At 67.0% G+C, this 25,944-nt stretch overlaps 3 protein-coding genes across 9 annotated transcripts in view; 1 reads left to right on the plus strand and 2 right to left on the minus strand.

Moving 5' to 3' along the window:
• Positions 1-11,774, minus strand: part of CASKIN1 (CASK interacting protein 1) — a 32,736-nt gene extending 20,962 nt beyond the window's left edge. For all 4 annotated transcript variants that reach the window (XM_080556753.1, XM_080556752.1, XM_080556751.1 and 1 more), the window contains exon 1: positions 11,538-11,774. In XM_080556753.1, coding sequence (XP_080412879.1) covers positions 11,538-11,631 — 94 coding nt within the window. In that variant the 5' untranslated portion in view covers positions 11,632-11,774. The remainder of the gene's footprint in view (positions 1-11,537) is intronic.
• Positions 11,775-14,372: 2,598 nt separating this feature from the next.
• On the minus strand, positions 14,373-20,057 carry LOC308178350 (hexosaminidase D-like). 4 transcript variants are annotated; one of them, XM_080556889.1, is made up of 16 exons: positions 19,859-20,057; positions 19,672-19,732; positions 18,295-18,501; positions 18,055-18,161; positions 17,719-17,956; positions 17,500-17,609; positions 17,092-17,179; positions 16,742-16,906; positions 16,475-16,658; positions 16,266-16,337; positions 15,718-15,922; positions 15,554-15,636; positions 15,329-15,407; positions 15,051-15,152; positions 14,855-14,944; positions 14,373-14,724 (listed from the first exon to the last, which is right to left on the minus strand). In XM_080556889.1, the coding sequence occupies exons 4-16, from the start codon at positions 18,147-18,149 to the stop codon at positions 14,541-14,543; spliced, it is 1,695 nt and encodes a 564-aa protein (XP_080413015.1). In that variant the 5' UTR covers positions 18,150-18,161; positions 18,295-18,501; positions 19,672-19,732; positions 19,859-20,057; the 3' UTR covers positions 14,373-14,540. The 4 variants fall into 4 exon arrangements, with proteins under 4 accessions (XP_080413015.1, XP_080413016.1, XP_080413017.1 ...); XM_080556890.1 differs by lacking the exon at positions 19,672-19,732 and having other exon boundaries at positions 19,776-19,928; XM_080556891.1 differs by lacking the exon at positions 19,859-20,057 and having other exon boundaries at positions 19,672-19,827.
• A 172-nt stretch (positions 20,058-20,229) lies between these two features.
• Positions 20,230-25,857, plus strand: MLST8 (MTOR associated protein, LST8 homolog). Its single transcript, XM_080556778.1, has 8 exons — positions 20,230-20,427; positions 20,843-20,894; positions 20,970-21,132; positions 21,232-21,307; positions 23,556-23,708; positions 23,897-24,021; positions 24,440-24,603; positions 25,134-25,857. The coding sequence occupies exons 1-8, from the start codon at positions 20,299-20,301 to the stop codon at positions 25,250-25,252; spliced, it is 981 nt and encodes a 326-aa protein (XP_080412904.1). The 5' UTR covers positions 20,230-20,298; the 3' UTR covers positions 25,253-25,857.
• The last annotated feature ends 87 nt before the right edge of the window (positions 25,858-25,944 follow it).

Consider the following 25,944-nt stretch of genomic DNA (forward strand, 5'->3'; position numbering starts at 1 on the left):
CCACCATGCGCCCCGTGGCGTGGTGAGGTGCAGACGGCAGCACGGAGAGCTCACGCAGATGGCTCACACGGACAGATCTCACACGGACGGCTCACACCGGCAGCTCACACCAACATCTCACACGGACGGCTCACACGGACAGCGGCTGGCACCCCCGCCGCCCCCGCCACGGCCCCAGATGGCAAGAGCCGGCGCAGCTCCATCACCTGCGGAGCACCAGGCCCGCACCTGTGCCAGCACCGGGGCCCCTGAAGGACGGGGGCTTTGCACCGGCAGCGTCCCAGCCCCGGGCAAGGCAGGGCAGGCAGCAGCAGTGTGCAGGCCACACCACCAAGGCTCCCCAGGGGCCTCAAGCAAAGCCCTTGTGGCCGTGCGGCCCCGCAGGCCTGCAGTTATCCCCTCCTGTAACAAAGCAGCATGCTTGCCTGGTGCAGAGGCTGCCCCGCTCTTGGTCAGGGGTCTGGCTGATGGCACACCCTGGCACGGGGCATAGCACAACACGGCCGGGTACTCCCAGCTCCCAGGGGCCTGGGGAGCAGGATGGGCACCCCGGGGAGCAGGGTGGGCATCCTGGGGAGCGCCCCAAGCACGTTCCTGGATTTGCAGCCCGGGGCAGTCTCAGCCACGGCACGGGATGCGCGGCCTGCTTGGAGGGGGCGAGACATGAGAGAGCTCATTAACGGCATGGAAGAACCAGGAAAATTCCATCTAACGAGGGAGAGGAGAGGAAGCTGAGAACACTGCCAATTAAAAATACCGGACACAAAAGGCGATGGGCAGACGGGGAGGAGAGCACAGCTCCTGCACGGCCGCTGAGCCTGCTGCCGCCTCCCTGGCATCTCACCTGCGTGGCACATCCCCGGCTCTCCTCCCTGCCAGGGCCACCGGAGCAGTGACAGAGAGCACCAGGCACCTGTGGGCACCGAGCGCTGTCCTGTCCTGCTCGCGTGGTGCGGAGGCCAGGGCCCTGGGCACGCGTTGCAGCACAGAGGGACAGTGGCACCCCCAGCGCTGGGGCCTTGCTCACAGCAAGTGAGCCCAGCCCTGTCCCTGGGGCACCCCAACGTCCCCTCTTTGCTCCCTGGGGGCTGCTCGGGTGGTGGTTGGGCCACCACGAGCAGCGTGCACCCCACAGCATCCCGAGGGGCCTGGCAGTGCCTGGCAGGAAGGGCAGGACGGGATCAGCTGCTCCAGGGGAGGGAACTGCGCCGCTCCGGGATCCGAGCCCCGGCACTGCCGGTCCATCCCCAGCCAGAGATTGCTGTGCACACAGAGAGACGCAGACATCTGCCATAGACACCGACTATAAACAGAGTCTGCTGCGTGTAAACACCGCCTCGGGGAGCTAATCCCAGCTACTACTCCCATAAATGCCTTTACTTAAGCGACGGGATCGCAGTAGCTAAATGCACGCTTGAATTCAGAGCCCGGCGTGCGGCGGCGGAGGCGCGCTCCCCTGCCCGGCCCCATTCTCTCGGCCCCGCACGCTCCCGCAGGGCAGGATGCCCATGATGGGGGTGATGCACAGGCAGGGCTGGATGTGCTGGGGGGAGCCACGCTGCTGGGCCCCAGCACCCAGCCACGCATCGCCTGGACCCCCCGGTGCCGTGCCTGGCTGCTGGCACCCTGGTGCCTGCCAGAGGGACCCCCCCGCCTGCCTGTTCCAGCCCCGCTGCGCACAGGACCGGGCACCACAGGGCCTCAGCGCACAGCCCTGCCCGGGGGCTCCTCTCCCTTCCCGTCAGCGCGCCTGCCTGCCAACCCCCTGCACTCACAGCCAGCACAGCGCCAGCAGCGATCGATCCCGGCCGGGGTCCCGGGGGCTCCCGGCCAGGCCCCCGCTGCCGAAGCGCACGGAGCGCAGCGGCCCCGCGGCACGCAGGCGCCCCGGCCCGCTCCCCCCGGCAGGGCTGGGTGGCCGCGGCGTGCCAGCTCGCGGGGAGCAGGAGTCTGCACCGAGCAGATGGCTCCAACCTCCGCGAAATCAACAGCCACTTAATGAGGGGAAAGCCGCGGCTGGCCCCCCTGCCTCACCGCCTCGGCAGCCGCTAATGAGCCGGGGGGCGACGGGGTGACCCCGCAGGGTGCCCACAGCTCCGTGTGCCCGACCCCAGCCTGGCCAGGTCCCCCAGGCACCACGTTCCCATCCGAAGATCACGGCACCAACTTCAGAGGGTGCGGGGGGATCCTGCAGTGACATCGCTGTGAGCTGCCAGATAAAGGAAGCATCCAAAATAGCTGCTCTTAATTATATCCCTGCTGACGAGTGCCACGCCAACAACGGGCGCTGGAAGCTCGCGTTGCATGAGGAGCCCTGGCAAGAGCAGTCCTACTCGCTCTGTGTCACTGGGTCCCCACGGGCACGCGCATGGCCAGAACGCGTGGCCGCGTGCTCTGCTCACGCGTGTGCCCCCGGGGAACTCGCGGAGGTGACAGGGGGACGTGCCCAGCGAGGACCGGGACACCGCAGGCTGTGCCGGGGGGAGCCGCTCCTCGCTGCTGTCCGACAGCAACGTGCCTGCACTCCTGCAGCCAAGGTCGTGCCAAGCACCGAGCCCCGCGCTATGCTGAGATGCTAATGAAGCCATTATCATCTTCTGATCAATGTTGACTGTATAAATAATGCACCGGGAAGCTCGCGGGCTGCTGGCGAGATGCGATTGAAGCAGGGCTCTGTGCTGGCTGCACAGGAAGGGGTTGCCTGGGGCAAAGAGGAGCAGGGCCGGGGCGGACCCACTGCAGCTGGGTGCTCGGCGCCCACCACAGCCGGGTGACAGCCGCCCAGCACTGCGGCACAGCCTCTGCTCGCCGCAGCTGGACAACAACTGCCCAGCACAGCTGGATAACTGCCTGCCACAGCTGGACATCCAGTGCTCACCACAGCTGGATCCCACTGCCCGTCACAAGCTGTTCTCCGAATCCCCGGGTGCTTTAGGGGATGCTGGCCCCATGCCCAGCACGTGAGGGACCCACAGCTCTCACATGGAGTGCCTCCTTCCCCTTATCGTGGTGCTGTGGGGCCCATGCTCAACCTGATGCCGTGGCACGGCAGGGACCAGGCACCGGGTGCAGGAGGGCTGCGGTGGCTGCAGAGCGGCTGGGTGCAGCAGGGCTCTCCCCAGGGAAAAACGGCTCCAGGGTGAGGCCGGGGGGCAGCGTGGGGCTGCCCTGGCCATGGGCACGGATTGCTCCGGATGCCCCGGCCGTCGCGCGGAGCCTTCCCTGGGGAGCCGAGAAATCTGCACTTCAAAATCAATAGGCCGTGGCAGCCTGAGTCACGGTGCTGCAGCAGCGCAGGGCTGTCCCCTGGGGCCAGAATGAAGCAACTTAAATGCAGCTTTCAAGAGGCAGCGGGGACTCCTTTGTATTTTTTATAAAAAGGAAACTTTCAGAACCAAAGGGAGGAAGGACGGGCTGTCCCTCCAGGCCGCCAGGGCAGGCAGGGATGGCACCAGTGGGGGAGGACGGAGCGCAGAGAGACAGGCGGAGGGGACGGGGGACACCCAGTGCAGAACCAAGCTGCTCAACAGCTGGGGCCAGACCCAGCCACCTTGACCGTGGCCGTGCCAAACCTCAGATCCTCCCGTCATGAGACCCCGTGGTGCCCACCAGAGCCGTGCTGGAGCAGTGGCGCTCAGCAGCAGCTCCGTGAGCATCCCCGCTCCCTCGCGCCACCAGGACGTATCCTCACCTGACCCCTGCCGCATGGTGCCGTGTGTCACCGGCACTGCTGTCACCCTGCCGTCACCCTGCTGTCACCCCGCGTGCCCGGGGCTGTGGGGAGGGCAGCAGCAGCACGGGCAGGGCGGCGAGGTGGCGGTCCCAGCACCGCGTGCCGCAGGGGGGGCACGAGGCTCCGCAGCGCCCCACCGGCCCCACGCCAGCCGCACGCCCACCCCTGGCTCCGCTGAAATCCGTGCTGGTGCTGTTTTCACAGAGCCTTAATTGAAAGTCTGTTCTCCCAGCTCCGGGGCGATGTCAAACAGGTAATTTTCAGTAATCACACCGGCTGGAAGGAGGCACCGCCAACACGGCGAGGCTGCCGCGCGCTGGGGGTGGGGGCAGACGAGCACGCCTGGGTCAGGGCTGGGGGAGCGGAGAAGGGAAGGTGCTGGTACCGCTTGCCTGCACCCCGGGGCAGACATGGCCCTGCCTGTCCCTGTCCCTGTTCCCCCCCCTTATCCCTGTCCCTCGCCTCCTTCCCTGGGCCAAGGAGTGCCAGGAGGTCCAGCCCCAGCCCCGCTGGGCTGCAGAAAGGGACCAGGATCTGTATCTTGGAGCATCATTAACTAATGACCCTTGCTATCATCTGGCCTCCCACGAATCCAGCTGCAGCCCAGGCATTGCTGGAAAGTGCTGGGGAGCTCCCTGGCAGACGCAGAGCCTGTGCCTGTGTGTGCGTGCAGAGAGCCCAGATAAGTAACAGGGAACTCCGCACCGCTGCGGGGCTGGGACCCGAGCTCCCAGACCATGCCCTGCTAAAGCAGACCCTGGGGGCTATTTTAAACAGTGCCTGGAGTGCCGTCATTTGTCCCTGTCCACACGGCAGCCTGGTCCACTTCCCCCAGCGCTGCTGACCGCCCTGTGCCCACCACACGCCCGCAGCACTGCGGCCAGGCGGGCGCAGCATGGGGACGTGCAGCCGGGTGGTGCTGTGCAGCCGGGTGGTGCTGTGCAGCCGGGGGATGCTGTGCAGCCACCCGGGGCAGCCAGCTGCGGGGGCACGCTGCTCCTCACGGCCTCGCAGCACTGCAGGGCAAGGACAGGGCTCGCGGACCTGCTCCCAGTGTGCCCAGTGTCCCCAGCACAGCGCACACTGGGAGGGAGCCGGCTGGGGAGCCAGGTGGGGAGGGCTTACTGAGAGACAATCTCAGGGTCTGCGAGCGCCGGAGCAGAGACAGCCGGAAGAAGAGATGCTGACGAGCAGCACAGAGCCGCGAGGAGCACGCCGTAAACAGCCCAGCTGCAATGCAGGAGCCGGGCAGGCGCTGCTTTGTGCGCTCCAGCCGCTCCGCCAGGAACGGACCCAAACCTACGTGGGCCTCGGTGAGGAGGCGGCGCGGAGCCGGGCTCCCGACAGCCACATCTGGAAGGGATCAGCCGGCGGCTGCCGCCGAGAGCCATCCCCAGTGCCGAGCCCCACGCCAGGCCAAGGAGGAGGCGCTGCCGATGCGGCCGGCGGAGATGGCCACAGGCATGTGGTGCACATGGACGCACAGGGGCAGGGCATGCACACATATGCACACGGTGCACAAGGATGCACAGGGATGCACAGGAGCAGGGCATGCACACAGTGCACAAGGATACACGTGGATGTGCAGGGGCAGGGCATGCACACGGTGCACAAGGACGCACATGGATGCACAGGGGCAGGGCATGCACACACATGCACACGGTGCACAAGGATGCACAGGGATGCACAGGGATGCAGAGGGGCAGGGCATGCACACGGTGCACAAGGATGCACAGGGATGCACAGGGATGCAGAGGGGCAGGGCATGCACACGGTGCACAAGGATGCACAGGGATGTGCAGGGGTACATGATGCCCAGGGAGGCTGATGCATACACGCACACGGGGTGCACATGGCTGCACACGGGCACATGCGTGCACACACGTGCACAGGGGCACACAGGCAGGCTGGCAGAGCAGAGCCAGTGCAGAGCAGCACAGAGGGCAGCAGAGAGAGAGGCAGCGCCCACGGTGGCTGCACACTGACCCCAACCTGCTCTGTCTCGGGCTGATTTGGGCCAATGCAGAGCACAGAGCCAGGGTCCCAGCAGCCCCAGCACCCAGGGCGCAGCAGCCCCGCCACCACCTCGATGCCCTCTGCGAGGGCCCAGCTCTCACCCGGCGGCCGCAGCGACCTTGCTGGCAGGGCCCAAGGAGACGTGGGCAGAGCGGGCACTCCCCCACCAGCCGCTCACCCCCAGCGTGCCAGCACCGTGCTCCCCCAGCCGTGCGGCTCGCCCCGGGCACGGCATCCATCCGTCACTGGTGCTGGAGCAGCAGGCTGTGCCGAGGCTGGCACTGCGTCCCTGACTTCCCATTTTTCAGGCTGATTGCTCCTGTCGCTGCAGAGCCCGGTGTTAAACACCTCATTTTCTACTCCCGTATTGAGTTGGAAAATACTATTAACATTTCATTACAGCTTAAAGATCCCTCTCAGCCTGGCATGAGGAGCCGACCCGCCGGCAGCATCGGGCCCTTGCCGGGCAGGCTGTGCTGCCTGCAGCCCTCAGGGCGAGGAGGGCCAGGAAAGCAAGTCCTGCTCGTGTCCCCACTGCAGGCAGGACGGTGATCGGGGCAGAGGTGGGTGCTGGTGCTGCTCACCAGCTCGGTGACCGGCCTGGCACAGCACAGCCTCCCGGCACTCTCGTCTGGAGCAGCGGAACAAAGCAGGGATGGAGCCACGGGGCAGCGGTGTCCGAGCAGAGCACAAGCAGTTTTTGATTCCCAACCCCTTTTCCTCACCTGCAGGAGCCTGGCCCAGCAGTAACACAGAGCAGCCACTAAATATCAGCAAATTCACTCTTTAGTACTCTCCCGACGGTGCTTCGAACGCTTGTGAAAGGCACCTTTAGCCGCCCAGCGTGGCAAAGCGAGTGCGGAGTGGGTTTGTGGTGAGCGCCCAGCAAGAGGGACAGGAGCCCCAGACCTCGGGCACAGCCTGCTCCCAAAACCTGCACCAGCAGGAAGAGCACGGCAGCAAACCGTGGGCACAGCCCCAGCCTCGCCCCACAGCCACGCTGCCCCCCAGCCCCACGCTGCCAGTGGGACCGCAGCCCCCGCCTGCCGCGTGTCTGCGTACCAAGAACCCCACGGACACGGCACAGGGGTGGGCTCCCACTGCACCCACTGCCCCACTGGCACCCATGGGGCCCTGGCACGGCCACGCAGCCACATCCACGGGCATCTCCACGGCCAGGGCTGCCTCGCGGCCCCATCACGCACGTGCAGCCACCCGCAGGGCCCCGCAGGCACAGGGGAGTGGGAAGGGCCGGGGGCACCTGGGGGCACCGAGACACAGAGGTGCTTGCAGCCCTTCCCGGCGGCTGGGGAGGGAAGGGAAGGGTTAAAGGGAGTGCAGCCGGAGCAGCAGAAAGCCAGACGCCAGGCTGGCTACGGGAAACCGCACGGCGGCTGTGGGGGGGGAGCTGGGGCCGCAGCACCCGGCCCTGCGGCACCGCCGGACCCCGAGCCCCCCACGGCACCAGCACCCTCCTGAGCAGCCCGGTCCCGGCCGTGCCCCGCAGCATCGCCCCGCCACCGAGCGTCGGCTGCTCCGGGAGCACGGTGGCACCGGCAGCACCGGGAGCACAGCGCGGCCGCCAGCAAGGTCCCCGGGCGGGAAGCACTGCGAAAGCCCCAGCACGAGGGGCCTTGCTGCCGACAAAGGGCTAATTGGTGTCAAACCAGGTGAATTCGGAACTGCCGTGAGGAAATCCAGGCCAGTGAGGGAGCCCGGGGCTGGGCGCCGAGCCGCTGGCCCACATTCCCTGCTGCCCAGGCCCCGCAGCCGGCCCCAAAACGGGAGCAGGAGGGAAGGGGAGGGCTCGTGCCGGCAGCCTCAGCCCAGCCAGAGAGATGCAAGAAAATGTAAAATAAATACATGTCACCCCGGGCTGAGTAATAATCCCCCTCTGGAAGGAAACTTGGCGCATGTCAGCATGCTCCCAGCTGCCAAGTCCCTGCTCGGCGCGAGGTTTCACACGCAGGTTATAAACCCCGAAAAGAAGTTTGTTGGGGAAGCACTGACACATCGTTAGGCACAGCAGCCCAGCAGCCACCCGGCCCCTCGGGCCCCATGTTGGGGATGCGCTGCCATGTCCCCCGTCGTACTTCACTCCTTAATCCGTGCTGAGGGGGCCGGGGGGGGCGGGAGAAGAGTGTCCAGCCGAGTGACGGAGGCTCGCAGCACCATCACCAGGGGCACTTGGCCGAGCTGCCGCAGGATCCGGCCCCAGAGGCCCTTCCAGCCTGGCCCCGCTGGAGGCCGGTGGCACACGCAGGGTCCCTCCTGCTGCCCATGGCAGCTGGATGGTGCCCGGGCTCTCCCTGCAGCGCACAGGGGCTGCCTCGTGCAGCAGCGGGAGCCATTAGCAGCGGCTGCCGGCCGGGGAAGTTTCCTGTGTTGCTGGAGGGCTGAGGGGAATCGGGCAGCTCCGGCGGCTGCCGGCCACACGCGCCCTGTGCACTGCACCACAATTGGATTTGCAGCTGCCCTGCCTTTTACTGCATGGAAATTGAATTGTAAAATGTCAAAGACATTTCCTAACTGCGCCATATTAGCCTGGTTTTATTAAATACTGTTATCAGAGGAGATTATTAATGCAATCAAATGCAGGCAAAAAAAACCAGGAATTAACTGGCCGCCGCGCAGGAGGACGCGCCGGAGGGCAGGAGGCCTCCCACGAGGGCTGCATCCCAGGGCCCCGCTCACACCCAGCCCCTCGGCACGGCAGGGCCCTGCCCGGGACCCCAGAGGGGTCTGGCTCCTGGCTTCTGCCTTCTGGCCCCGGGCTGCCTCCGCTGGCCCCCTTCATGCCGGGACGGCAGCCGAAGCAGCGTTCCTGCCTGGAGCTGTGCCCCAGCTCGTGGCCCAGGAGCAGTCCCCATGGGATGGCAGCGTCCCGAAGGGTGGTGAGCCCCGTGCCCAGCTCCGGAGCCCTGCCAGGCAGCACGGGTCACCCGGCCCCAGGAGCCCCAGAGAGGGACCCGGAGCTCCTGCAGCACACGAGGACACGGACAGGATGTCTGTGCTGCACAAACCTGCCACACGTGGAAGTGATTTGCAAAGCGCCCAGCACGGTGGGTGGGAGAAGCTCGGCAGCGGGACCCGTCCCCCAGCTCGAGGTCCCTCCCGCGGCACTGGGGGGCCATGCAGAAGCCATTTCCAAGCGGATGAGCTGAGCGCGGCAGCAACCCCGCAGAGAAGAAGCCTGCCTGCTCCAAAATGCCACCACCAAGGGACCCCCCTGCCAGCACAGCGCAGCTCCATCTCCCGCTGCCCAAAGGCCTGGGACGGGGACGCTGCAGCACAGACCCAGCTGGGGACGCCCCAGGTCCCCGTCCTGCCCCGCAGCGCCCAGGCTGGGGAGGCGAGGTGAAAACGCCAAGTCACTACAATTCTTCGAGGTAGCACCAGGGAGGAGGGGACAGGGAGGGAAACAGTTTGCTGCCAAATCCCTGCATCTGATTTGCGTAACTTTCAGACAACCTCATCAATTATGGATGCCCGGGAAGCGAACGCGGTGCGCGCTGCGGCCGGCCCGGGCCCCACAAACTCTTACTCCACTCTGCTAAATCGGGCCCCACGTTGCCATAGCAACCCGTGTTAATTCACGCAGGGATTTTTAAAATCTCATTTATTAAACCCCACATGAATAGGATATTATCCAGATAACAGAGCTAGAGTTACAAATCTTCCCGGTGCCGAGGAGCGCGGGGAGCACCGGAGGCACGTGTGGGAATGGCACATGGAGGGGGGGGGCACAGGGACACCCCGGCATCGGGACAGCCGCTGCTCAGCGCTCCCCCAGCCCCACTGCTGCTGCCAGGGGCATGGCACCCACTGCCACACACAGCCCTGGGTCGGGCCCCCGGGGAGCAGGAGCAGCCCAGCCTCAGCACAGCCCCGGGGGCTCCAGCAGAGCTGGAGATGTGCAGCCCGACCTGGGCATGGGGCAAGCAGCCGGGCCTGCAGCAGGCATCCCCCGGTGCCAGGCTCAGTATCGTGGGGTTCCCTCATCCCTTTCCTGCGAGCCCGGCACAGGGAGCACCGCCGGGTCCCACGGCCATCCTGCTGCACAGCACCCGGGGGGCTCCGCAGTGGGACATGTGGCAGAACGGGGCTGGGAAGAGAGGGATGCGGGAGGAGGTGGTGGCACTCGGCACAGCACCGCCGGCTGTTGTCACAGCGATGCCAGTGCCCAGGCCAGTGGGGGTTTGGGAGGGGTGCGTGGGGACAGCGCGTGGGCCACACATGGTCCCTGTCCCCATGTGCTGTGCTGGGAGGCCACAAAGTGGCAGCTCCTGAAGTAGGTCGGGAAGAACGAGGCTTGGCGCTGGAGCCTGTTCCTTCCCTGCACAGGCCCTCAGCAGGGGCACTAGAGGCACAGGGGAAACCGTGCCGGTCCTGCATGGCAGCTAGGCACAGGGACACCGTGCTGGCCTTGCACAGCTGTGGGCACAGGGGATGCAACAAGAGCCCTGCACGGCACCAGGACGTGGGGGATGCCACGCTGGCCCCGCACAGGAGTGGGGACATGGGGGATGCTGTGCCAGCCCTGCTCAGCACCAGGACGCAGGGGACACACACAACACACTGGCCCTGCTCAGGCAGAAACATCCCTGTGAGAGCAGGGACAAGGGACACTGTGACAGCCCCGCACAGCTCCGGGGCCACGGGGGTGCCCACATTTGGGGAGCACTGAGAGGGAAGGACTCGGGGCACGGCGGTGGCGGGGCTGCGTGCAGCGGCCCTGCGACTTGGTGCCGCGTGGGTGCTCCCTGGGGGCCGTGCCTGAGCCCAGGGACAGCCCCCGGCCCCGCCAGCCCTGCACGCCAGGCCTGAAACCTGCGGCTGCATCAGCACCATGAATAATTCAGTCCCGGGTAAAACGCCTCAGCAGAGCAGTTAAAACGCACAGAGAGCAGACACTCCCGGAGCCACACACATGTACACACGGAGATGCACAGCTACACCCCCGCAGCCTCGCGCACGGCCGTACACAGCGGTGTGCACGCCTGGGGAGAGATGTGCAGAGCCCGGCGCAGAGATGCTCGCAGGGAGACACCCGTGGAGATGCATCCAAACACCCCCACACGGAGAAACACCAACACAGACACATCCAAACACACATATGCCAGGGTACACACCGGCACACAAACACAGTCACGCACCCAAACACAGGCACACACGCACACCCGGGCACGCACGTAGACGAGCACGGGCACAGCTGCACACAGGCACACACGCACATACGTGTGCAGGCGCCGGCAGCCCTGGTGCACACACGCAGGTCCGTGCACACACACACGCACACACGCAGGTCCGTGCCCACAGACGCGCACGGATGCCCCCGCCTGTGCCCCCCCTGCCCTTCCCCAGCCCCCGGGGCTGCAGCGGCCCGGCCCGGCTCCCCGGGGGGCTCGGAGCCGCTCCGGGGCGCGGGCAGTGCGGGAGGCGCTGCGGGGCTGTGCCGGGCCCGCCGAGCCCGTGCAGCGCCGAGCACCCGCGCGGCTCCCGGGGACTCTCCGCCGCCCCCCCCCCGCAGCCCCGCCGGACCCCCCCCGGCCGGGCCGGGCCGGGCCGAGCCCCGGGGCGCCGCCGGCGATGCCCGGGGGCCCCCTCCCGCACCGCACCGCACCGCACCGCACCGGGGATGCTCGGGGCCGGGGAGGGGCAGGGCGGCCGGGCCGCGGGTACCGGCCCCCGCCGCCCTGCCCGGGGCCGCCGCCGGTCGCTGCCCGCGGCGCCGCCGCCGCCCCCCGCCCGGCCCGGCCCGGCGCGGCCCCCGCGGCGCGGCACTCACTGGCTTTGCCGGGCTTGGGCCTCTGCAGCAGCTTCTGCACGGCCGCGACGTCCTCCGCCTTCACCGCCTGCACCAGCTCCTGGTCCTTGCCCATGGCTCCGCGGCGCCGGGGCTGCCGGCTGCGGGCTCACGGCCCGAGCATCCTCCGCGGCGAGGGGCGGGCGGGCGGCTGGCGCGGCTCGGCTCGGCTCGGCTCGGCTCGGCTCGGCGCGGGCCCCCCCTCCCCAGCCCGCTCCGGAGGCGGGGGCGGCGGCGGCGGCGGCGGGCGCCCGGGGCGGGGCGGGGCGCGGCGGGGCGGGGGGGGCCCCACCGGGAGCGCGGGGGGGGCACCGCGGCCGCTTGGGAGCCGCACCGGGGCGCACGGCAGGAGCGGAGGGGGAGGAATTGGGGCGGGGGGGGGGGAACGGAGGGGCGGGAGCCCCGGCGGGGGGGGTTGGGGGGGCGCCGGGAGCGCGGGGAGGGAGCCGGGGTGCCCGGGGGGAGGAAGGGGAGGGGGCGCGGGGGGGGCCCGCCCGGGGCTGGCGGCTCCCGGAGGGGGGGTCCCGGGGGGGTCGCGGTGCGGCCGGAGCGGGGCGAGGCTGGGGGGGGGGGGGGGGGGGGGGGGGCTCGGTGCGGCTGCGGCACCCGGGGGAGGGCCGGGGGGGCCGTGCCCGCCGGGAGGCCCCGTCCCAGGGCCCCGTCCCGCGGCTCTGCCCGGCCCCTGCAGTCCCCCCCCGGCAGCCCTCGGCGGCTGGTAACGGACGCGGGCTGGGGGAGCTGCTCGATCCCCTTAAATAAAGCCCTGATTACCGCCTAATTGCCCGCTTTTGCAGACACAATGGCCGGTGACATTCGTCCCCGTGCGTTTCCTTGCGGCGTAAAGGACTGAGGCATTGACGGTGCTGGAGGATGCCTGCATGGGCCAGGGCCAGGAGGGTGCTGGTGAGCCCCTAGGACACGGGGCAGCGATGGACGGGGCTCACTGTGCTACTGCTGCCGGCCAGTGCAGAGCCCCGCCATCACCTGCACAAAGTCGTGAACAAATTTCTGCTCTCCCCTACAAGCCACCGCCTAAAAGGCTTGCTGAGGTCCCGGCTCTGGGAAACCAGCCTTGGGGTGCGCGTGTCCGGAAGCTGGCACCCAGCCGGGCACTGGACAGCACTGGCCGCGGCGGGGCAGCGAGCAGGCGGCTGCACGGGGCAGGCAGCTGCAGTGCCCCACTGGGTGCAGTGCGCGGGGACAGGCAGCCGCCGACCCAGGTGGGTGCACGTGGCAGGGGGAAGGATGGGGAGAACAAGGCAGCACCCAGACCAACATCAGCCACCTGCCCCGCAGTGCCCCTCGCCCACCCCAGGCCTGCCCAGGCTGCCCGGTGCCCCCCGGCTGGAGCCCAAGGCCACCCTCCTCAGCCCCCGCCTCCCCCTGCAGCCCCCGGCTCTGGGTGACTCGGGGGCAGCGGGGTCCTTCTCCTCTCCCCGCCCCCACTTTCCAATCCAGGACATTTGGGTTTCCAGCACGAGACGCCGCCTAATCTGCCCTCTAATCCCGCAGGCTGGCGGTGCGCGGCCGCACGGGGACCTCAGCTGCTGCGGGGCTCCCGGGCTGGGGGCTGGGGCTCTGCACGTGCCCGGGCTGCCCCAGCAGGTCAGCGCTTCCCTCGGGTGTGCCACCACTCGATGACATAAATGCAGCTCCTCAATGAAGGCTCCTTCGTACCCCGCAGCCCTCCGTATCAAGGCTCTCCTGCCCAGTGCCAGCACCCGGGGATGGGGCAGCCCCCGGGACACCAGACTGCCTGCAGCTGCACTGGGACGTGGGCGGCAGGGCTGTGTGTCCCTCCCGTCCCCCTGAGCCACGCTGTGGCAGCAGGAGCCCCAGATTGACCCATGTTTCTGCAGCTCCCTCCAGGCTCTTGCCGAGCATGGTTGGTCCTCATGGAACAGAAAAATGTGCAGCGAAGCATCCACATCACCGCCCTGTGCATGCGGAGCCGAAACCGGTGTCCTGGACAGCGAGAGCTGTAGGCACGGGGGGCTTCCCTTCGCCTCCCCCCACAGCAGGGCTGGGCATGCAGAGGCACTGCCGCACAGGACCCCTCGCTGGCAGCAGCCGGAGGCAGCCCTGCTGCAGGACGCTCGCCCCGCACGGGCTCCCCCCGCACCCCCCGCACAGGATCGAGGGCTGCCAGCACAGGAGGCAGCGGAGGCCCCGGGCGCTAGCTGGGAAGGGAGGAAGGCGAGATGAAAGGCTGCGCTTTGGGAAGGGCTCGGCGCAAGAAGCGGTGCCGTGCTCTTCCCTCGCGGCCATCGGCGCTCTCGTGGGGGCTGCTGCTGAGAGCAGCCACGGAGCTGGGGAGGGGGCGCTGCGGGGAGCCTGGCAGGGCCCCTGTGACCCCTCGCGGAGGCATGAACCAGGCAAGGAAATGGCCGGAGTGGCAGCCCTCGTGTGGCTAGCTCTGCCCTTGGCAGCACTCTCACAGGCTGGGTCCCGCACCGCAGGGAGGGGACGGCCACCCCTACAGCCAGCACGAAGGACAGCGGTGTCCCCAGGGGTCATCGGCTGCCCCCGTCCAGCCCTGCAGCTGCCAAAGCCTCCAGCTCCAGTACCAGCACACGTTGTGCTGGGGCTGCGCCTCCCCATGCCCCCGTTTCTGTCCCCAAAAGAAGCACAGCCACCTTGTCTGGGGCAGGACCTGCAGCGCCTGAAACAGGGGCCCCAGCCCTGAGCAGCTGAAGCCCCCCACAGGGCAGAGAAGAGGGGTCCCCTCCCCACCCAGCTGGGCTGATCCCACCCCATCTCCCCCGTGCCTGCAGGGAGGGGGCAGATCCGTGTCCCCCTCCATCACCCAGCAGCATCTACAAAAATACTTTATTGTGGGAGCGGGGCGCGCAGGAGCTCTGTGCAGTACGAACCAACCAGCAGCCATGCCTCGAGCAGAAGAGGGGTGCAGCCAGCAAACCAAACCACGACCGGGGCTCCTGCAGCCCAGTCCCGGGGGGCAGCTGGAGCCGGGGGGCGCAGCCCCTAGGACGCCTTGGGCCGGGCGTTGAGGCGGATGATGGCCCGGTAGTCCCGGACCAGGTCCCGCAGCTGGTCCAGGTAGGGGTTGACGTTCTCCTCCATCCACTCCTCCACCGTGTCGGGGAAGTAGATGCTCTCCAGCTGGGCGCGCAGCTCACGGACGAGGCTCTCCCAGTCCTCGTGGAGCCTGGGGTGGGGAGAGTGGGGTGAGAGCTGGCTGCGGCTCCCCCAGAGCGAGACTGGGACCTCCTCACAGCCACCAACCCAGCCCCATGTAGGGACCCGGGGCTGCTCCTGGCCCCCCGCACCCCACGTACTTGAGCACCTTGCTGCCGAAGCTCTCCATGTTGCGGGGGTTCCCAAACTGGTGCTTCCGATGGTAGGGGCTGAACCAGCCCTTGATGCCGCTGGGGAGGCACAAGAGGGGGGGGGGTGCAGGGGGCAGGGGGCCACCCTGACCCTGCAGGTCCCCACTGCTCCAGCCCCACGGCCAGACCCTCCCACCACCGTTACCTCTCTTCCTCCAGGGCTTTCTGGATGCTCTCCTTCAGGTGGCCGTTTACCTGCTCCACCATGCGATAGATTTCTACGCCGGGGAAAGCTCCCCTTCCCTCACTGTGGGGAAAGCGCGGAGGGGAGGTGAGAGCCCAGCACGTGGCACAGCACCAGCCACAGCTCCAGGCTGGGTGGTGAGCCCCCGCACCCTGCAGGGCTGGGGGCAGCAACCCCTGATCCCCCCGGTGCACCCCTGGGGAGCAGCAGGCGCCCGGCTCCGTGCCGCAGCCACGCACCACGTCCCCTGCTCCAGCTGCATGCTCTGGAAGCCCAGCATGTCCAGGACCTTCCTCCGTGTCTCTTCCATGAAGCCCCCTGGGGAGGACGAGGAGAGGGAGCCAGGTGACCCCCGCACCACACCAGGGGAGCGAAGCCCTGCTGCCCCCTCCCCGGCAGCCAAGGGGGCTCCAGCGATGCTGCGGGGCGGGAAGGGTGGGGACGAGGGGCACGGCCCCGCTCACCGTGCACCAGGGTCTGCAGGCACACAGCCAGGGAGGGGATGCCGACGGGCAGCAGCTCGCAGAGCACCGAGTAGTGGTCGTACCTGCGGGGCAGGGACAGCCGTGCCGTCGCCTCGTGCGCGGCTGCCGGGCAGCGGGGCTGGGACGCGCGCCACGGCGCCCACCTCTGCCAGCCGGTGAGGACGATGCCCTGGAAGCGCAGCGGGGCGAAGCGCGGCACGGCCTGCATCACCCGCAGCCAGCTGAGCTGGTTCCTCACGTGGTGGTTCAGCGGGGGCCAGGCCTGCGCCGGGCCCGTGGTTCCCTTGAAGGCGCTGGCGAACCACACGGCCTCGAAGCCGCTCTCCGCGTACTTGGCCAAGAACTGCCCTGCGGCACCGGGGGAGTGGGGTCACGCTCATGGCCCAGCGGTGTGGGGTGGCATGGGGTGGGCAGGGCCCCCCCGGCTGCCAGGGGCTGCTCTGCCAAAAGCAAGAGCCCGTGCACAGGGGGGCTTCTGGGGGCTGGAAGGAGAGCAGGTGCCAACATGGCCCAGGTGAGCGGGAGGCATCACCCCTGGAGATGGCGGGATGGCAGGGACAGGCACGAGACCCTGTGCCACCATCCTGGGGGCCAGCTGGGCTCGGTGTGGTGGCTGCAGCAGTGGTGCCACCAGCCACGGGATCGTGTCCCCCCCCTCTCCACTGCCCAGGGTCCTGGCATGGCACCTTACCGATCTGCTCGACCTCAAAGTCGGGCGCGTAGAACCACACCACAGGTGAGATGTGCTTTGCTATCCCAGACTCTGCAAGGCAGGGACAGGGCAGGGACAGGGACAGGGACGTGAGCACCGGGGCCAGCAGCAGGAGGGTGCCTGGGGATCCTCACACCCCCACTAAGATGCCCGACGGGGTGGCACCGCTGCCGTCCCCATCCTCTCACCCCGCAGGGCTCCCGTGCTGATCTTCCTCAGCATGTCGTCCCACATGAGCGCCCGCAGCCCCTGGTACCGCGCGGCGATGAAGCCCAGCACCTGCTTGATGTGCTTCAGGTACATGGTGCCCACGTCACCTCTGTTGTGGCTCATCCAGCTCTTGGAGTCCATCCCCTCCCCGAGGTGGAAGACCTGGATTTGGGGGGCAGGGGGTGCTCAGCACCCCTCGGGGCAGGCCTGGCAGCCGGCGGTGGCTGGGGTCCTGCAGAGCCCACCTCGTCCGCCCCGATGTGGATCCAGGAGGAGCGCCTGTGCTTCTCCATCACCTGCGCCAGGAGGCTCTTGAGCAGCGCCAGCGTGTCCGGGACGTGGGGGTTGAAGCTGTTGGGGAAGCGCTCGACCTCCCGCAGGTGCTGGTACTTCTCGTGCTTGAGGATGAACTGCATGGGGAGGAAACCCGGCATGGGGGCCGGACGTGGGCCAAAAAGGGGGGACGGAGGAGCAGGGCTGGGGACACGGACCCAGTGACACATCCATCTGCAAGCCAGGTGCTGGGGACGCAGCCCCTCGCCACCTCTCGGTGTCCCCATCCTGCCCCCCCCCAGCAAACGCCCCTGGCCCCTACCTCCACGTGCCCAAAGGTCTGCACCAGGGGAACCACCTCCAGCTTGTGCAGCTCTGCCAGCTGCTGGATCCACTCGATGTCCTCCTCGCTGGGGAGGGAAGGGACAGCCTCAGTGCGGGCCACATGGGCACAAGGGCACGAGGACATTCCCTTCTCCTCCTCCTCTTCTTCCTCCCCTGGCACCCTGCCCTGCCCCAGCCGCCCTGCCCCACCCCAGCTCTCCCGGCTGCCCCACACCTCTGGGGACTTGGCTTTGGGGACCCAAATATTGACTCAGCAGGGCAGGCAGCAGGTCTGCCTGCAGCACCACGCACGCACAGCTCGGGCACGGTCCAGGCAGGGCACACCCAGCCTGGCACCGGCGGTGCCGGCATCCCCTCAGCCAGCTCAGCACCAGCCCCGGCTCACCTGTAAGCGTACGGAGACCTGAGGACTTCTAGCTCGCCCTTGAAGGGGAACATGTCCTCGTACTCGATCAGGACCCCGTTGGCGCCCAGCCGGGACAGAAGCGGGAAGAGCTGCGGGACAGCAGGGCAGGCTCAGCCTGCTGGCACCCCCGGGTGCGGGTGTCAGAGGGGATAGCCAGGCCCAGCCTTGCCCCGCTTGGCTGGTCCCTGGCGCCTTCACCTGCTCCAGGTAGGAGACCTTGGGCGCAGCTCCCTTGAGGTCGAGGTGGACGAGCCTCATCTCGGTGGCACTGATGTCCTTGGGGACCTGCTGCCCAGGGCCCTGCCTCGGGGCCGTTATCTTTGCCACGGGGAGCTCCAGAGCCTGGCTCCGGGGGCCGGCGCCCTGGCTGGTGTCACCCGCGTCCCCCCAGAACCCGCTGTCCTTGCTGACGTGCTTGTGCAGCTCCAGGGTCAAGCTGCAGGGAGCAGAGCAGGGCTGGGGGCACGTCCCCCACCAGGACCCTGACGCTGCAGGGGTCCCCCGGCTCGTGCCCCGGTCCCGCTCCCACCTCACCTGTCGCGGAAGAGGAGCTTGATGCCGGCCAAGGCCACGACGAGCAGCACGGCGAGGCGCAGCAGGTTCAGCTTGGTGCTCCGCTGGCAGGCCATGGCTGCTGGGCACTGACACAGACCCCGAGCGCAGGGCGCCCCACAGAGCCGTGTGAGGCCCAGAGAAAGGGGACACGGGGAGACCCCTCCCGCCACCCTGCTCCCCCGCAGGGACGCGCACGGAGGCCTCCCGTGCCCCCCCTACCTCATGTGCTCCGGGGCTGGTGTCGGGACCTGCCTCGGCCTCTGCCCCCGAGCGCAGCCTCCTCGGGCTCCGCCAGCGCAAACAGGGCGGTGGCTGCGGGGCAGGTCCTGCTGCGGGTGTTCTGGCGTCGCCTCCGAGGGATGCGACAGGATGAGGGCTGGTCACAGGGCAGCCCTGCCAGGGGGCATCACGGGGCAGCCATGGCACCTGCAGGGGGAGAAGCGATGGGCACCGGGCGGTGGGCACCAGGCACGGCCAGGGCGAGGGCTGCGGCACGGCCACGGTGGCCCCAGCACCGGGTGCCCCTGGGGACCAGGCAGCAGCTCGCACAGCACGTTATTTCAGCTCCCGGGGGTGCTGCGGTGCCATCCCCAGCACCTTCACCTTCCCATGGGCTGGGGGGCAGCCCAGAGACCCTCACCCTGCACAGCCCGCGGCGTGCACCCGGGGCGGTGAGTCCTTGGCACCAGCCCGGGGAAGGGGCGTGAGACCTTCCCCCCGCCAGAAAACATCCTCTGAGCAGGGCAAGAGCAAACCGCCCCCAGATCCGAGCCCAGCAAGAGGGGCAGCAGCTTGCCCCGAGGGCAGGGACGTGCGGGGATGGCACGGTAGCTGCTGGGCCCCCCCGCCAGCACGGGGGCAGCCGCAAGCGGCCCCTTCTGCTGGGCTGTGCCCCAACGCACCATTGCTCGGGGTTAAACGCCGCGCTGCTGGATTTGGGAGCGGAAAAGCAGATTTTGGCTGCTGCTGGTGCAGAGCCTCAGCTGACGGAGGGTTTGTTTGCGCTGCCAGAGCGGTGGCACCAGGGGAGGGCTGCTGCGAGCCGCCCGGCGCCTCGGGCCCCAGATCAGCCCTGTTCTGGATGCGACCCTGATCCCTGCCGACACCTCCCGCGCCGCGCTAGCCCCAGCACCGCCTGCAGGGCCAGCGAGGGGTGCGCTGTGCCCAGGGCACGAGGTCCCCCCACGGGGCAGGGCAGCACCACCCGGCCCCGGTGCTGAGCGCCCTGCCGGCCCCGGTGCTCAGGCCCAGGAGGTTTGGGGCAGGACGTGCCCGGCTGGCGGGCCACGGCGGTGGCGACGCTCTGCGCCCAGCCCTGCTGCACGCCCGGTGGGGGTGCACGGAGCAGGATGGGGCTCAGCGCCCCCGGGGGCTCAGCACCCCCGGCCCCGGGGAGGCTGCACCGCGCGGGGACGAGGCCTCGTGCAGCCGGCTCGCCAGCACCGGCGCTGTCACTGCCCGTTATTTAACGGGGAGGCGGCGTCCCGGGCTTTGCCCCCCCGCGCCAAGGCCCCGGCTCGGTCACGGCCCGGCGGCAGCCGCAGCCCCGTGCCCGCAGCCCCGTGCCCGCAGCCCCCCGGTTCCGCCCCCGCTCACCTTCCGCGGCCGGGACCTGCGGGCACAGCGCGGCGGGGGCGGCCCGGTACCGGCGGCGGGGCTGCCCCGCTGCACCCCCGCTCCCCCCGTCCGCCCGCCCTTACCGGCACGCGCGGGGCCGCGGCGGGCAGCACCGGGCGCGGGCACGAGCACGGGCGCGAGCACGCGCCGCCGCCACCGCCGCCGCTCTTAAAGGGCCCGGCCGCAGCGAGCGCCGCCGCCCACCGGGAGCTGCCCGGTGCCCCCCGGCCGGCCCCGCCATCCTTGTGCCCGGTGTCCCCGAGCCCCTGTGCCCCGGGTGCCCCGGCCCCCCCCGGCCCCCCCGCACCCCCGTGCGCCCGGTGCCCCCCCCACGCCCCCCGCCGGTGCCGCCGCCACCCGCCCCCTCCCCGGCCACGCCCCCTCCGCTCAGGCCCCGCCCCCCGCGCTGCTGGCCCCGCCCCCTCCCCGCTCATGACCCCGCCCCCCCGTGACGACACCGGGGCGGCCGCGCGCGTTGCGGGGGGGGGGGGGGCAGGATCGCGGCGCGCGTGCGCGGAGTGCCGGCGGCGGCGGGCGGGGCCGCGCGGCGCATGCGCAGAGCGGGGCGCGGCCGGCAGCGTGCCGGGCGCCGGTGGCGGCGGGGCCATGAACGCGGCGCAGGGCACGGTGGGCAGCGACCCCGTCATCCTGGCCACCGCCGGCTACGACCACACCGTGCGCTTCTGGCAGGCGCACAGCGGCATCTGCACGCGCACCGTGCAGCACCAGGACTCCGTATCCTCACCGGCGGCACCGCCGGGGCCGTTACCCGGGGGGGGCCCGCTGCTGTCACCGGGGGGCGCGGTGGGTGCGGGGGGAGGCCCGGTGCTGCTGCCGGGGGGGGGCGGTGGGTGTCGGGGCGCCCCGTGCCGTTACCGGTGGGTCCCGGTGCCGTTACCGGGAGAACCAGGTGGGTGGGGGGGGCCCCGGTGCCGTTACCGGGTGGGGCGGTGTGGGAGGGCTCAGTGCTGTTACCGGGGGGCAGCTGCTGGGTGTGGGGGAAGGCCCGGTGCTGGTAGCGGAGGAGGGACGGGGTGTGTGGTGGGGTCCCGGTGCCGTTACCGGGGGTGGTCATGGTGCATGAGGGGGGGTCCCGGTGCTGTTACCGGAGGGGTCCCGGTGCCGTTCCCATCCTTACCGGCGCCCGCAGCAGGTGAACGCGCTGGAGATCACGCCGGACCGCAGCATGATCGCAGCCGCAGGTGAGCCCTGGGGTGGCGGCGGCGGTGGCGGGGCCCGGTCCCCCCCGCCCCGCTGAGCGCCTCCCGGTGCCGCAGGCTACCAGCACATCCGCATGTACGACCTCAACTCCAACAACCCCAACCCCGTCATCAACTACGACGGCGTGAGCAAGAACATCACCTCGGTGGGCTTCCACGAGGACGGCCGCTGGATGTACACGGGCGGGGAGGACTGCATGGCGCGCATCTGGGACCTCAGGTGGGCAGGGCGGCCGCGCTCCCCCCCCCCCCCCCTGCGGTGGGGCCGGGTGGGCGCCCCGGGGGAGCCCCAACACTTGCCCACATCGTTCCGTTGCAGGTCCCGCAACCTCCAGTGCCAGCGGATCTTCCAGGTGAACGCTCCCATTAACTGCGTGTGCCTGCACCCCAACCAGGTGAGTGCCGGCTCCTCTGTGAGTTCCCAGCTCACGCTGCCAGCACGGCTCCTGGGGAACCCGGGGGGCTGCAGAGTTTCGTACTGGCAGCTGCAGCAAGACGTGTTCCCCGTGGGAAAACACGTTGTGTGCCACTGGCTGCGTGTATCAGGTTGGTGACAGCAGGCGGTGCTGCCGTGGGCGCTGGGAGCAGGCTGTCAGCAAGGTAACGCACGGAGATGGTCGCTAGCTCACAGCCTCAGGCAGGGCACAGGCGGGTTTGGAGCCGTACAGCTCCGTCTCTGCTAGCCCCTCACTGCCATCGTTCCTGGAGGAGGCGGTGGGCACCCAAATGCTGGGCAGCCAGCAGCGCCGCTCGGCCCCGGGGGGCTGGAGCTGCTGGTGGCACCGCGGGACCAGCAGCGGCAGCTTCTTGCACCCAGGGCTGGGGTCGGTGCGGGGACAGCCCCGTGGTGCAGGCAGAGTGCGTCCCTGCCCCTGGCTTGCACGGGGCAGCAAACGTCCCCAAGAGGGGCTGTGGGTGAGCAGACGGTCTGGGCTCGTGCCCCTGTTGTTTGGCACCTGCTGCAGGCTGACTCGTGGGTCGTGCGTGGGTGCCTCTGCTGAGTTCATCTGTGCTAATTGCTGGCTGCTGCAAAGAGGCAGCGAAGTGGCTGTGCCAGCCTCTCATCCCACTCCTTGGGGACCACCCCACGCCTCAAACCAAGTGTGACAGGAGGGCAGCGGGTGGCGTGGGGCGCGCTGGGGGGGGGCTCTGCTCTTAGCACTGCCAGCAGGAAAAAGCAGAGGCCCACAGCCCCAGTTCCCTTCATGACTCCTGTTGGACTTGCTGGGGAGCCACCAGTTGGTTCAAAAGCTGCCACAGGGATTGTTTGGACTAAGGAAACAAAGCTAATAAGGAGTGCGATGTGTTAGGAGATGGCAGTGAGAGTCAGTGCGTATCAGTGCAGTGTTGACGGCATGTCCGGTCCATTTTGCAAGCACAGGGCTGCAGGGTTGGAGTTGCAGATGTGCTAGTGCAAGGTTTATGTGTCTCGAGAGCAGACCTTTTAAAAAAGATGAGTAACAGAAATATTTCTTTGCTTTTCATTTTGCAAGGGTTCAATTTTGCAAATCCCGAGTTTTGGACTGAATTTGAGACCAGTTATTTGAACCAGACTTCATCCAAACGCTGCTGATGCTCCTATAGCACTGTACTGCAGTAAAACAAAAGCTGTACATAGATGATAAACGTGAAACAATCCCCGACCGTGATGCTGCTGAGTTGCAGGAGAAGCTTTGTGAGCAGGACAGAGTTAATTAGCCCAGAGGTGGCAGTATTTATTCAGGTAGCTTCATCCGCCTGTGCAATTCCTCACTGCAGTGCTGCTGGCTCAGTTCTCAGAGGGATTTCTCGCAGCCTGGGTAAAGCCGTGACGGCTTTAGCAATTGTACTCGCACCTGCTAAGGGTGGGCTAAGGACTGACGCGTCCAGAAGACGCCTCTGCACTGCACAGTCAGCTAAATATATCGGGGGATGATTGTCTTCTCCGGAAACAAGCTGTTGCTCGCAGGTACGGGATCAGCTGCGCCCGATGACCTGATCTCCTCTAGGGATTCTGCTAAAATTATGGGCAGTGCAAGTCTGTCGATAAAAGCCCCGGTCTGAATGGAGAGCTGCCAGCATTGTCTGCTGGGCTGAGCAGGGATCGGAGCCAGAACTCCTGCCCTTCAGCTGGCTCCTGTCCTTACCCTCTCGGAGAAGGGGAGAGAGAGAGAAGAACCTACTTAGGCTCGTGTTTTTCAGGTGTCTGTACGCTCTTGAGTGCTTCAGTTGTTTGCTGGCCAACCTGCATCCTCATGCCCACTTCTCAGACGTGCTGAAAGTCATCTGGCCTCTGTGGATGTTGTTTGGAGCAGCAGCTGAACAACAGTGCTGCAAATTAGGCACCTGCTGTCTGTTCTGGGGTTTATAAAATTAACAAACGCTTCTGCAAAGGTAAACAGCCTTTTTGCAGAGCGTAACGTGAGATTGATACCCGGCCTGCTCTCGGTGCTCAGGGCGATCAGCAGGCTGCTGTCTGCCTGGGAGCTGGAGCTCCGAAACCGTTCCCAGCGGCGAGCAGAGGCCCAGCTCTGGGCTGGGAATGGTCAGGCAGAAGAGGTCCCTGATGCTTAAAACCAGAGCAAGGCTCCGGCTGGTGCCGCAGGGACATGTTCTGGGGCTGCTCTTTGGGGGGATTGCCCAGAGGCTGCTGTTTTCTTGCAGGCCGAGCTGATTGTGGGCGATCAGAGCGGTGCCATTCACATCTGGGACCTGAAAACAGACCACAACGAGCAGCTGATTCCGGAGCCTGAAGTTTCTGTGAATTCAGTGCACATTGACCCCGATGCCAGCTACATGGCAGCTGTCAACAGCTCGGTAAGCTCCGACAGCCTCGGATATGAGGTGGGATGCACGGGTACTCCTGCTGGGACATCCTCATGTGGGCAGAGCACCCCGTTTCCACATACCGTGGAGTTTTCCCGTGCTGTGGTGGGACGCAGGGAGTCCAGGCTGCTTTTGGGTGGGGGCCACCAGCCTGGCCACAGACCCCCGTCTCCCCGCAGGGAAACTGCTACGTGTGGAACCTGACGGGCGGCATCGGAGAGGAGGTGACCCAGCTGATCCCCAAGACCAAGATCCCGGCGCACAACCGCTACGCCCTGCAGTGCAAGTTCAGCCCCGACTCCACGTGAGTGGCTGCCAGCCCCTCGCCCAGCCCCGACGGGAGCGGCCGTGCCCCCGGCTGTGGGTTCCGTGCCGCAGGTCCCCGGGAGGAGGGGGACAGGGGCGGTCACAGCAGCGGGGGGCTGCGGTCCGGGTGTCCCCGAGGTGTCCCCATGGTCTCGCAGTGTTTCTGTGGGTTCCCAGCCACGCGCTGGGCTCACAGCTGGGGTCCACTTGCTGATCTCCAGGAGCAAGTGGGGAACTTGGTGTGCTCCTTCACCAGGTCAGTACAGCTTGAACTCGTAAGGCAGATGACACAGGGCTAAAGAAATCTGATTACAGAGAGCACAGGTCTCTGGTTTATTACTGTTCTACACGTGTATTAACAAGCGGCTTTAGGCACACCGTGACTAACAGGGTTACCTGTGTGTGTCTCATTGCAGGCTCTTGGCTACGTGTTCTGCAGACCAGACGTGTAAGATCTGGAGGACTTCAAACTTCTCTCTGATGACAGAGCTGAGCATTAAGAGCAATAACCCAGGGGAAACCTCTCGTGGCTGGATGTGGGACTGTGCCTTCTCCGGGGACTCCCAGTACATTGTCACAGGTGGGACACCGACAGCTCACTGCCCCTGGTTTGGCTGGGTGGGGCCGGGCACTGACACAGGACTGAGGTTCTCTATGTGGGACGTGACCAAACCCTGGTGTGCCCATGTGTGAGGAGAGGAAACCTCTGATAGAGTATTCAGCCTCACGCCCCCCACACAGTGCACAAACTCCCTTCAGCTTTCAGCCTGTGCTGTAATAGGGCGGCTGTTGCCTCCTGTTTAAAATGGACAGATGATCCTCACGTGTCCAGTGTATGTCACCTGGTAGCAATGCTGCCTGCAGTACTTGCAGCATGATAGTCCATTCAAAACATACGTGTAATTTCCACAGTAACTTCTCTGTGAAGTGCTGAATATCCCAAATAATACAAAAAAGCACCAAGTGTCTTGCTCTGCACAGCTCCCTTGCCTATCATCAACAGCACTCAGAACTGTTGAATGAAGCAAGAGAACAACCTTTCTTCTAATAAGAAAAAAGTTTGAAGGGCAACACAACATCTCCTCCTTATCTTTTCCCCTTCTGTTGCAGCCTCCTCTGATAACTTGGCCAGACTTTGGTGCGTGGAGACAGGAGAGATCAAGAGGGAATACAGCGGCCACCAGAAAGCAGTCGTCTGCCTTGCTTTCAATGACAGCGTGTTGGGATAACGGTGACGCGGGGGAAAGGAAGGACCTCTGCTTGTTTTCCCTTGTCTTAAAACGGCCAGCACCCTCTCTGGAGCATGAGGCACGTGCTCACCGCCGTCCCCTCGGATGGAGAGGGCTTGCTCCAGCAGCAGCATCTGCCTGGAGTGAGACCAGGCTTCAGCTTGGAGCAGATGATGACTAAACGTGTGTGGTCTCCCGGGGAGGCCACTTGGACAAAAGGGAAGGGGAGGCACGGTGCCACAGAGGGGAGCTGGGCGCAGAGCAGCTGGAGGCAGCCCTCTGGAGGCTACTGCCAACAGCCCCGTGATGGTTTTTGTACCCCAAAGTGGAAAAAATCAGCCTAACTGGAGTCGGCTGAACAAAGAGGAAAAGTAGCTGTTTCCTTGTTTTGCAATCCCTTTATTCAAAGTGTATTTCACAGACTGACTTGGAGAACTGCACTGTTATGAAACCAACCACCCCCGACAAGTTTAATAACCTCGTGTTGAACAGGGCGTGTGGCCAGAAAACACTAGCTACTCCCCGCGGTTCCTGTCTAGATCTCCTAGTACCTACGTACAAGATGCAGCCCTGAAGCGCAGCTGCAATAAAGCATCTGTACCGACGGTGCTGAGCGGAGTTCTGTTCTTTTCCTAAACTCTCCTGAACTGCAGCGTGAGCAGCAGGCAGCCTTCAGGGCGATGTTGTAGATG

The sequence above is a fragment of the Anser brachyrhynchus genome (assembly GCF_964034855.1).
Source record: "Anser brachyrhynchus genome assembly, chromosome: 15".
Taxonomy (NCBI): Eukaryota; Metazoa; Chordata; class Aves; order Anseriformes; family Anatidae; genus Anser; species Anser brachyrhynchus.

What these genes read in the sequence shown, in the direction of transcription:
- LOC308178350 (XM_080556888.1), bottom strand. An exon ending in AAGCTCCTCTTCCGCGACAG is followed by an intron (nt 17,957 to 18,054) that starts GTGAGGTGGGAG and finishes TGCTCCCTGCAG; the next exon opens with CTTGACCCTGGAGCTGCACA. An exon ending in CAGCACGGGAGCCCTGCGGG is followed by an intron (nt 16,338 to 16,474) that starts GTGAGAGGATGG and finishes CCTGCCTTGCAG; the next exon opens with AGTCTGGGATAGCAAAGCAC.
- MLST8 (XM_080556778.1), top strand. Translation starts at nt 20,299, where the DNA reads ATGAACGCGGCGCAGGGCACGGTGGGCAGCGACCCCGTCATCCTGGCC. An exon ending in GCGCGCATCTGGGACCTCAG is followed by an intron (nt 21,133 to 21,231) that starts GTGGGCAGGGCG and finishes GTTCCGTTGCAG; the next exon opens with GTCCCGCAACCTCCAGTGCC. An exon ending in CTCCCAGTACATTGTCACAG is followed by an intron (nt 24,604 to 25,133) that starts GTGGGACACCGA and finishes CTTCTGTTGCAG; the next exon opens with CCTCCTCTGATAACTTGGCC.